This window comes from Tetrao urogallus (genome assembly GCF_951394365.1).
Source record: "Tetrao urogallus genome assembly, chromosome: 5".
NCBI lineage: Eukaryota > Metazoa > Chordata > Aves > Galliformes > Phasianidae > Tetrao > Tetrao urogallus.
In genome coordinates this window covers 45,534,555-45,546,681 of record NC_136818.1, presented here as the reverse complement: position 1 = coordinate 45,546,681, position 12,127 = coordinate 45,534,555, and the positions used below count along the sequence as shown (strand labels likewise).

General features: G+C 40.3%; 1 protein-coding gene across 1 annotated transcript in view; it reads right to left on the bottom strand.

The window, feature by feature from the left end:
* SORBS1 (sorbin and SH3 domain containing 1) overlaps window positions 1–12,127 on the bottom strand; it is a gene marked incomplete at both ends in the record, with an annotated part of 72,139 nt that overhangs the window by 37,446 nt on the left and 22,566 nt on the right. The window contains 6 exons of the mRNA XM_079536349.1: window positions 356–418; window positions 714–788; window positions 1,862–1,925; window positions 2,468–2,640; window positions 4,881–4,910; window positions 9,489–9,636. Of these exons, the coding sequence (XP_079392475.1) occupies window positions 356–418; window positions 714–788; window positions 1,862–1,925; window positions 2,468–2,640; window positions 4,881–4,910; window positions 9,489–9,636 (553 nt within the window). The remainder of the gene's footprint in view (window positions 1–355; window positions 419–713; window positions 789–1,861; window positions 1,926–2,467; window positions 2,641–4,880; window positions 4,911–9,488; window positions 9,637–12,127) is intronic.

The window sequence follows — 12,127 nt, the reverse complement described above, 5'->3', positions numbered from 1 at the left end:
ATAAATGTGTTGATCCAAAAGAAAGGCAAGAGAAATCACAGTTAGATCACATCTTTACATGTATATCAGCATTTTAGGCATGTTAAGTAATCACTGCACGCATATGGCTAAGTATAATTGGTAAGCGCACAAAACCAAGCAAACCTCAGGTCTGTAGCATTAGTCAACTACTAGTTAGAAAGCCAGAGGAGCACTGCAAAGCCAAAAAGGCATCATACAGTCAAGGCAATGCTTACAGTGCAGCAAATAATTACGAGGCAGCATAATGTTCAGCAACTAGAAAAAACTCCAGGAAGAAAATAAATGGACAAGGCAGCATTTGTGCAGAAAAATATAGATGGTCCTTCATTATTACCTTCAGAGATAGGGCTAGGAGTAGACGCAGGAAACTGGTATGTAGGAGAATAAGGATTGTCTTCTGCAGCAGAGAAAAGCAGTGGATTTTGAGGCTATCCACAGTGAAGTGGAGGTTCTGCTTCATCCCCCAGCTTCCTACCACCATTTGGCTTTATTGCTTATTTTAATAACACTTGAGTAAACATCATCACTCTTTAAAAACTTAAAAATGGATTAGCAAAGTTTTAATTACTTTATACATTACACAAGAAGGTATACTGGGCATGACTAGACCTGAATCTAGTTACTACTATGGTGCTACAGTACAGTTAACTCAAAGCACGAGACAACACATACTCTGACTATGCTTCTGGTACCTTCAGGTTTTTGCTGGATTTCAGGAAGTTCAGGAAATATGTAGGTAGGGCAATAAGGATTTTCTTCAGGAGTGTCTAAGGAGAGGAACATGATTTGAAAAAAGAATAGAGAGTAAAGATTTAAAGGGGAAGAATGGCAAGACAAGAATCCACACAGGCTGCAGAACAGCTCCTCATGTGCTGATGACACAGCATGACACTACCCAGATGCCTTCTTGGGCCCTAAGGGAGATCCTGGAAGCAGAAAGGACTAAATTTATTCTTCATATTCAGAAGTACTGACTCTGACTGAGCTGTAGAACCTCTGTTAGGAGCACTGGGGTGAAGAAATGGTTCAACTCTTTCTCACTCTATCCAATACAACACGGTGCCTAAATATGCATAAAGCTCATCATGACAGCACCTGCAGTGGCATGCAAAACTGGAGCAGTGTTATGTGAGCGCAGTTCTGGATTGCATTTGCCTGCACATGAGCCTGTTCAGACACTGCAAACACTGCTGCAGCCATTTCTCACACAGAAGAAAGAACACGGATGTATCAGCAGCCAGGCACTGAAGTGCCTCGAAGTAGTAGAGTCCCTCACCACGATGAAACTTCAATAGAAACATGAAATGCCATATTTGCAAGAGCTTATTACAGTTTTGAATTATGAATGATGAAAAATTTGAAGTTTTGAAGAGCAGAATTCAGATTCTGAACTGCTCAGAATCAGTGGAAATCGTTCCCATGATATCTGTGAGCCTCAAACCATGCTCTATTAAGCAGGTACTAAAGCAAAGTTGTTTCAGTAATAACTTAATATAATTCAAAAATGTTGTGTGGGACAGCTGCTAATACTGGAGTTCAGGGATCTGTTTCTTAAGTATAGACTTAGTGGCAGCCTTCTGTACACTCAATAGTACGTTTGGTTGCATGAAGGCACTGAGGTAAACCTCTCAGAACAATCAGACTTTGCTTTGGACTTCACTGCTTTCTTACCTTTGTTTTTAGAGATTTTAAATACATTGGTTGAATTCTTTGGTGCAGAGTAAAAACTAGTTAATATAAAACAGTTCTACTGAATATCCATAGTACGATTTTTCATATGTATTAAAAATGTTGTAAAGGTGGTCTTGTAAAGTTAGTAAAATGACCCATCGTACAGTACCTCTGTTTAGCTTGTGTATCTGTTTGAACATTGTCTTGTACCAGTCCTTCGATCTGTCTGTGTTCTATTGGAAGAAACAGCACACAAATAATCACAAACATGAATTCTATCAGCCTTTCAAAGTCTTTCTTTCTTTTATCATATTCACCAAAAAGTAGACACCATGTGTAATTTAGTCATTCATGCTCTGTGTCCAATGGACACATGCAGTGTTCAAGTCACTCCAGACACTAGTCGTAATGGGTGCGTTATTCTTTTCACTGTAATTTCACTTGATAGCTGAATGAAATTAAACACAATGTTTAGAAGAGATAACTGCCATTAAGATCGCTAAAATAATGCAAAATTAATATCCTCCTTCACCGCTAGCAGTGAATGAACAATGTTCTCCAATATGATGAAAAGAGAGACTCATATTTACTTTTTTTTTCACCTGATGCTGAAATTGGGTAATTGATAGAAAAGTTCATAACAATATGCACTGGAAGTAAAATTCTATTTTCTCTTATATCTCTGCAGCCTCTGTATCTTCAGCAAATTCCCCAAGTTTCAAGACAGGCAGAACCAGGTTTTTGCAAAATGGTCACTTTTCCATTGTTGCCTTACCCTCAGTGGAATGCCAATGTCATCAACAGAAGTATCAGCCATATGCTGAGGGCTCTTGACAGTTCTCTTCTCCTCCAAAACCCTCCTCTCACTCAGCACTGGCTCCTGGACTGGCTTGACTTGTGTGAGTGCCAAATCTACTTTATCTGAAATTATTCTGTCTGGCACAGAATCTAGAAACAAAAACAAGCCATTCTTACTTCATCGCAGTATTCCATCACTTCACCATATCCCACTCTTTTAAGGCAAGAACCCTGGCAAATAGTTGATGAGACAGACTGTGACCCTGCCAGCTGTGGCTAGCACATAGGCTGAAGGAATCTAGCAAGAATACGTTTGATACCAGCAAAAGCAGGCTAGTATTTCTTCACACATCTCGTGACAGGCTCAGCTGTTACGTAAGACAAGATTTTTGGTTTTGGAGATTTTTTGGGGTCTAATCAGTGACTCTGCAATTTCATTCTTAATCTCCTTTGTTACAGTCAACAGGATCATTTCTGTGTCCTAACTAGAATTTGTAAACGACAAATCCCACTACAGTTGTTAGCATTATGTATCATTCCTCTCTAAGTAGGGAAAACAACTACTTGCTCCAGACTGCCTTCATTCTACCTGGCATTCCTTGGTGCTGCCTGGCTGACATCCATATGCAGCACCACTGAGCAAGGAACCTGGGAGCTTGAACTGCTCTGAAGAGCTCTGAAGATCTACTATGCTGTGGAGAGCTGCAACACGACAACATTTAGGCTCTGCTAAGAACTCCTACATGGATTTTCTGGAGAGAAAATATCAGTGATTTTACAGTCTGTCTCATCAAGGATCTGCTGAAGCCTGTTCACTTTATATCACTGCATGCATTGAAGATAGAGAGAGGTTTATTCACATGCACATCAACATGCTGCCCAAAGCCATTAAATGTGAAGAAATCTGAGAGGGACAGTTAGCAGAGGAGGGGCTCATGCACAACGAAGCACTGGTACCCTGAGCAAACACAGTCTGGCCTGCAAAAATTAGTACACGAAGAATTTGTGTTTGAGTGGTTTCTCCTCTAAAAAAAAAAAAAACGAAATAATGTTTATAAAAACAGTCATCATGTAGCAAAGCATCAATTAATTTGTTATCTACCTTATCCCACTTTGTTTTTTCTCCATGGCAATGCAAGTACACTGTCTTCCGGTCTTTTTTGTGTTTCTGGTGCAAAGGGTTGGTTCATTCTCCTACATCTGGGAGAATTAACAGCCAAATTCCATAGTGGAATATTTGCCACACAGCTCCAAAGATTTCTAAAGTCTTAAAGACTTTAAAGACTTTAGAAAGACTGCTGGAGGTACAAACCAGGCCAAGGTACTCAAAAACATCAAACAGCCAAAGCCGGTGCCTGGCCACACAGATAACCATACTGCATCCCCCATGGCACCTTCGATGTCAGCAGCAACATGGAGCTGCACAGCAAGAGTTCCACTGTTGTGAGGAAGAGGATGCAAGAGACAAGGGATGAGGTGGCCACCTGCATCTCTGTGGTTGTTCTGACTCAATAAGAACAGGTGCAGGCACAGCTGTGCAAAATGGGATTCACTGGCAGGCCGTGGGCCATTTGGGTCCAAACAAGCCACACTGTGTGCTGTCTCTAGTTTGGAAAACAAAAGGGTTCCTGATCGTGAAGGGAAACACCTTGTGGAAGGGAAAACCAATAGGAAGGAAGTTTCTGTCTGCAGGACACAGCTGAGCTGAGTGCGCTGAGGCACCACCAAGGGAAAGAGCAGGGAGAAACGTGCAGCCTGCCACCTGAGCAGGGCACAGCAGAGAGCAGCAACTGGTGTGGCACCAGAGGAGCTGGCTGGAGGCAGTTGGACCCTGGGAGTGGGAACAGGAAAATAACTTCTCTTCCCTGTCAAGGAGATGCTCACAGACCTGTTGCAGGGGCAGATACAGCTGCAAGGGGAAAGAAGGCTGGCAGCACACCTGCACACTTGTCTGCTACAATTTTATCATATACTTCTTAGGAATTGGCACAAATATTTCTGCTCTATAAGTCAACGCTGATTTTTCTCTCCCCATCCTATGTGAGATGGACTCTAACGGCTATGCAGGGAAACTTGAGAATACATCCCATGTCAGTAAACCTAACGGCTCAAAAGGCAACCAAACCAATCAACAAGCTACAATTTAGGAGGAATAGACTACCAGTTCTAGGAGCTAGGTAGGTATATTAACACAGCCACACCGGCAGCACATGGAGGAGAGACTGAAATCAAACATTTGGTGACCTGGACTAAGCCAGGACAAACATTTAAAGTCTTTTTTTTGCGGTTCCTGGGAAGTGTGTTTGCTCAAGGCACTTCACAGCTAACAAAGCAGTACTTTGTTCCAGCAGAGGCAGTGGGTGCGAGGGAGCAGATCTTTCACATCATACCTGCCAGGCTACTAAGCCTTTTTTGCTGTTCTGTGGTAAAGAAAGAAACAAAATAAAGAGAAATACAGAACAAATGGGTGAGACAAACAGCAAGTGCTCTAGTGCTGCATTTCTGACAGGCAAGAAATACGCTGCAGACAGAATGGCAGCAGCTGCTGGAGAGAGTCTGTTTTCAGATCACTGCTAAAGTGACAATCCACAGCCCCTTCTCCACACAGCACCCATGTGGATTACACACATCTCGTGATGCAGTGCTCAATACATTTGTAAGGAGTATTTTTTATTTTTTAAATACCAGAGAGAATGAAAAAAGCTGGACAGCAGACACTTTTAAAAACACTGAGGACAGAGTCAACCAACTTGATCAATAACTGCTATCATTACCACAAAGTGCGTTTTAAAACAATAATACAATAATTTCATAGCAATATAAGAAAGTATTGAGCTTACGCCGTGCTGAGTCTCAGCACATACTACTGAGTCACAGATTGAGTGATCAGCCCACAGGCACAGGTTGGGTAAGGCAATGAGTTTCAGAGACGTCATTTTGTTTTAGAGCCTTTCATTACTGAGTTACATTACACAGACTGGGACATCTGTGGTATCTTCTAGGATGTTTCACTGTCCTTATAAGTTGATAGAGCTGCTTTCTAAAGAGATGTCCAAACAACGTGCCTGAGTTGCGGCTGGGAATAAACCAAGTATTCTTAGCTGTGTTCTTTGCTCTATCCACTGCTTTGCAGTTAATCTGGTTATTTAATGCATGAAAGCAATCTGAATAAACATTTTACTGACATACAAAACGCAGACACTCTTGAAAGCTCATGTGGTTAATGCAAAGACTACAAAACTTTATATATATTAATTACACCTGTTAAATATTCATAATAAATCATGTCATGCACTGCCTGCCCGGGAAATAACCGTGCTTTGTGGTGGCATGGGACACTTGCCAAGCAACACTGCAGTAGGTAAAAATTCTCCATCTGCATGTTTGTTAGCAGAATCTGTCTTCAATGAATGTTTGTACTAAATGTATTAACTTTGCAAGGGAGACCAGTTTTCTTTGCTAAAAAAAGCTCCCTCACTAGCAGAGCAGAAGTGCTGTTTGTTTTTCTTTTTGTTGTTGTTGTTTTGGTTTGTTTTTTACATGAAGGCGATGTTTTCTTTCTACTTGTGTCTCAGACTAGGAAAGAGCTGCTGATGGACAGAAGCTGGGGACATAACTGCTATCTCACTCTCCCACCTGACCAGAATCAGCTTGCAGCCCCAGGCACACACTAGGCAAACGAGGATTTGATCTTTGATCTTGCGTTCTGGGACTGTAAGCAAAGGCCAAAGACTTGTCAGAGTCTCAGAGAAAGGGCTGAGCAGGGGAACACAACTGCTGGCAAAAGGGAAGGAATGATTAAAGATGCCTTCAGAATTCCCAGAGGAGCGACAGAATAAATGAAGGCTTGAAACCAATAACAGAAGGGGAAGAGGAAACAAATATTTCAGTATGTTTACTGCAAAATTAAGATGTCCAAAATAAAACGTATCAATCTGGACACCAACAAATGTGAAGGGAATTAGTTCTTACTCTAATACTAGGAATGAACTAGAGGATCTGAAATGATCTATGCTTATAGGCATAAATGTTATTCAGTTGGTGATACTGAAATCTGGTTAAAAAAAAAAAAAAAATCTCTCCTCATGACTGAGCAATTGTATTTACTATATTTCAAATGTCATGACCTGTTTCTAAGTTTAGCAGCTACACAGCAAAAGATCTTAAATGTTTGCAGATTAATGAACCAGCAAGTAAAGTATAAAATAGGACAGTAGGTGATGTCTGCTACAACAGTCACTCCAGAGAATAAGATAACTAGCTCCTTAAAGAGCAATCAATAAACCACTGAAGAGAAAAAAAGCCACATTATCCATCTGGAAGACTAACTGAACTACAGGAGATTTCAGATTGCCAGCATTAAAACAACCTTGAAATTTCTTCCTCAAAGGATATTCACAGCACACAAGAGGAATTTATATTAAACTTCATCTTGACATGAAGGAATTGATTTCAGAACAAAATATAATTAACTATTTTAAGGGAAGGTGGGCCATAATCCAATAACAATGTTATCTGCCATGAGACTAAACTGGCTTTGAATGTATATGGTCCAGAAAGATGAAATCAAATATGAATCGTATCAGCCAGGACAGAAACACAGAATATTGCTAAGATGTGAGAATCATTTAAAAATACCATCTCAGCTACATTACAGAAATATTACAAAACACTACCAAAAATCCCTAATACTATGCTGGGAGTCTAGATGTGGGCAAAAACATAAGGAACTGTAAGAAATCCCCAACATACAAAGCAGATAGAAAAGAAAGAAAACATACCTACGAGCAGATAATATATGCCAGGAAGTAGAAGAAAACTATGATGGAAGAAAAAGAATTTACAGAATGTCCCAGAGATTCAAAGAGAGGTTCAGAATAAACAGACCTAACAGAGGACTTCATATTTTACCAAATAGGCACATTGAAACTATTATTAAGAGGGCAAAAAATATGACACATCTAATCACTATTTCCATTCTTTTTTTTTTTTTCACCCCTCATTAAATAAAAAAGCCTGACGTCCTACTGTCTGATGGAGAAATACTTTCCACTTCAACAGTAACAAAGGACCATGCTGAATGACAGAAACTGAAGTCAGAGACTTGATAATCACTGTGCTCATATGAAATGCACTGAAGAATTTTAGACCAGTTTTTTTGCTCTAAAGAAAGAAGTTTCAGGAAGAGCAGCTTGCTGGTCTGTTGACAGTCATCCTCAGTATGCCTTGCAATACAAAGGAAACGCTACAGGATAGGAAGAAAGATGCTGTGACAACATTTGAAAAGCATAAATGTGATGGCTGGAACATCTGCCCGTCAAGTTGACAGTAACCCCAGAAAAAATATTGTAATGACTGATATGAGATTTTATTATAAAAAACAGTGCAGCAAGTAGCATCAGTTGGTACAGACTGATGATGATGATGATGATGTGTTCTCAAACTAGTTCAATATGATCCTTACAAATTATAGGTTTGATTTCTAAGGACTGGAAAACATGTTTGAATGGGATATTGTACAGACTCAATTATGCTGCTTAACAAGTTGCAATCTATAACACAGTCAACAAAGATGTGATTATAAAGCTCTTCAATACATCAGCCTACAGTATTATGAGGCCTGATAGGCAGAGGCAAGAGATCTTCAAGACTGAATAAAATTGTTGTCTGCAAAGGTGATTAATCAAGTGAACAATCTGACATCCCTTGTCTGAAAGCCAGAGTGTGCGGACCATCGTATTATACAAATTTGTCATGCTCTTAAAATCTACATAGAGAAAATATCCTTGGGAGGTACACACTCTAAAATGCTCCAGATTTATAATAAGGCAACAAAAAGCTTTGAGATAAAAAGGTTGTCTCAGATAAAACATTTGGGAATCCAGACATCCTCATTCAGGAGGACAAAAAGTTTCTTCAGATGCTGGAAAAAAGGAAGAGATACAACCCGCTCACATGAGAGATATCATCAGCTGGGCTACAGCAGAGTAACTAACTCTGGAGCTAAAGACAGTAGTCTGTTTAACAGAGGCACTGAAGAAAAGAATGTACATGTTGTCTGCAAAGGAACAGAACAACAAATGCTGGTAAGCAAGACTGATTTAAATGAGTGCAAGTCTTGCTGCCATTTCCTGATTTTCTTTCTTCACAAAACACAGGTTTCAGCAATGCAGATGAAACTTCTCCTGTCTTGGAGTTTCCCAAGTTCACTAGAAACCAAAGCAAATTGGGACTGCAACTGTGTGAACCTTTACAAACTGGTCTTTGGTGATGTAAAACCAACTGTCAGGCTGAGGTAATGTCAATCATCACAAGAACTAAAAAGGAGAAGGAAAAGTTTTCCTCTAACACAGAGATAAGGAGATATTACTATCCATTCAGAAGAAGCTGTGGTGAGGTAGAGAAAGATTTGTATGAGCTGTCTTATGTTTATTAAGTTGTTTTGTTCATACACAAACCTAGGGTATACTGCAGTGAGGGTCTGAGTTTAATAAGTTGTGGAGGGAGGAACAGACTGCCAAATTCAAACATACTGGCAATCGGCTGATTTACTACTGGGTAAATATGGCTGCTTCCACACTGAAGTAGCCGAAAAGTAGCTCATCCTTTTTCCAGTACAGGAGGACCTAGCTCAGTTTGTCTCGATTGTACTGACAAAAAGACAACAGTACATAGCCTTTCCACCACGACAGATCACCTAATGAGGGATAAGCTGTTATCTGCAATAAGTTAATATGTCCCCTCAGAAACATCTTCCCCAACATCTAAGTAGCTACTGATCCACAGGTACTAATTAGAAAAAGTAGGCATTGTGCCACACTTCTAACCTGTAACCTGTCACCTGGAGTATGCTGCAGTCCCAACACTTCCTGGAAACATCTTTATTATCCCTTAGTAGTATGGACTTCATTGTCCATGGCACAGACATTTTTAAGTTCCTTGCAATTTTAACAGGTTACTCAGTTCGAACCTAAATACCTATCTGGAAGTCTCCTTACCTCGATTGTGCTGCAAGAGGACAATAGTGGGATTGACGATTGTGGTAGAGGGATAGGCAGAAGATGACTTGTTGATTGATGTGAAGGAAGTTGGATAGTCAGTGCCACTGCTAGGCTGGGTCACGTCATTTAGTGCAGGACCTGGGTCCTGAAAAGGAGAGCAATACATTATCATCAGCATGCAGGAAAGCTGCAGCACTGGGAAAATCTGGGAATAAAAAACACCATTTGAGACTGAATGAGAAGCATAATCATAGCAATTTTTAGTAAAAAGGCATAAGCATGAGCATGACCTTGCTCCATGTATGTACTCTGCTTCTTGTTAATGCAATTAGTTTGCTAAGGCAGTTGTATAATTCTTTGGTGTTGGGTTTCATGACTCCAACCCCAAAAGGAGGCACTAAATTAACCCGGCAGACTCTCTAGAGCAAACACAGGGTGCCAGAAACAAGCAGCTCTAGTTGTAAGAAAAGAGGCAGACATCCTTCCCTGATACGTACACACACAATTTTTTTTTTTTTTTTTTTTTTGGGGGGGGGAGGAGGGGGGCAGGTTGTTGTTTTAAAATAATTCCTTTCACAGCAAGAATCAGGCATGCAAAACTCATGCAGTTCTAGAATGAAACATTACTGTAGCTGGTTTGGTAAGGAAGGTCCAAGAAATAAGGTTAGCACCATCACTCAGGAGACCGTGTGACGTCTACATGGTAAAAAATCATGAAAAACAGAGAAATGACAAACAGTAGGACTCTACTAAGGCAGATACTCAACATAACTTTGTTGCTGGAACACAAATAGCAGGCTACTCTTGCCTTCCTAAAGTAGCAAGCTCCATTGTTTATGAATTTCAAACCCACCTTTTGTATCACCACAACTGTGCTTGTTCTGTAGAAACACAGGCTGGGCCCACAGGGAAACTTAAAAATTAGTTCATCTTTGAAAATCCTCAGTCTAAGGATATCAGGCTCTCTCTTTATCTTACTGCCAACAAAAACAAAGGGGTGATGGCCTAAGAATGTGTGCAGCAGTTTAGGCTGAGATTTTTCAAAACTTCTCATGGAATTTAGATGCACAATTAAAGTTAATGGGGAATAAGCATCTAAACAAAGTGAACGTGGAATTTCTGCATTCTTGCTGCTCCACTGTCAGACTGGAATGCTGCAGACACTGATCTGTGAAACAGAGCTGAGCATTCAAACAAGAGAGTTTAAGTCAGTACTGAAAATAAATAAATACACAGACTATTACACCTCACACCCACCAGTGTCAATGGAAAGACCTTACAGGATAAGGTAAGGGGCTGAGGAAGGGCCAGAGCTCAAAGAAGTTATAGTGAGAACTGGCCATCAACAGAAGCAGCATCTACAGTTAATCTAACCTGGAGGGGAGGTAGGGCAAAACAATCCAGTTCTGCTGGATGAAGGTGTTCTTCCTCCAAGAATCATTCTGACCAGGCCATGGACAACTCATAAGGACAGAACAGAAGGTTCTTCAGACCAAAGGTCTCTAAGACAGAGACCTAACCTCATTTTGCTGGCTTGGGATAGTATTCCAAGCAATGCAATTTGGGAGAAGGGCGGAGGGAGTTGGAGAGAAGTAGGAGAGATGCATTTAAGCTTAATTTTGATAACTAATGTATGAAGAACCCCTAAAAGAAGGAGGGTGTCAGGTCAAGTCAGGCTTAGGAGTCCCAGATAAGTCATCAAACTGGGTGAGCAAAGAGCACTAAAATTACTGAAGAAAACTGCTCTGCAATCACGTGAACAGAGTATACACAAAAATAAAGTTTCAAAACTCTCATCTCATAAAAATCGTGTAGATCAAAATTTCTACTACTACCTCAGTATTTGGATGCCTGCTGAATTTTCCTAGTGCCTGTAGATAGGCTCCATAAAAATACTTTCACTTTTCACACACTGTTCTCAGCAGTAAAATCCCACTAATTCCAGTAGAAACAGAAAGGCCAATGCCGAGAACTTTTTGAAGTATCATCCTCAGTTGTTTTTTTCCTTTCCCCCCAAGCCCCATATGCCTGTTTGGGGCACCTGTTTGACCTCTATAGAGTTGAAGGACAAAGAAAGTGCCATCATAAGAGATGGTTCTGCTGAGCTTCTTGCTTACCCCCATGAGCAAGCATATAAAAAAGCTGGTGGTTTCAAGACTTCTAGTATCTGACCCTCCTTGTACTTTTTGCTTTTTCTGAAACTTCAACTGAGATCTATTTCTCCTCCTTGTTTGGAAGGACTCTTTAATAGAAGGTCATGAGTTTAAAAAGAAAATATCTAAGCCAGGAAGAACACAGTAAAGTTCAAGTTACAATTATTGCAGTACTTTTTTTAAAAATTTGAAGAATTCAAAGACAGGCAACTTGGTACTGAAGAGACGCTCTGATCCTAACCTATCCCGTAGTGCCTACGAAGTTGGAAAAGTCTCAGCTCAGTAACTGATAGTATTGCTTGTAGGTCATTGGATATCAGCAGCAATCTTACATTGGCTTCAATAGGAATTTCTGTAGATATCATACAGTCTTACTCCAAGTGGAACAGAAAGCCATCCCTAACCTTTAACTGGTCTGCTATTATACTTCCAGTGTTGTTCAAACACAATTAATGATGTTATTAAAAGAGCCTGAAGAGATCA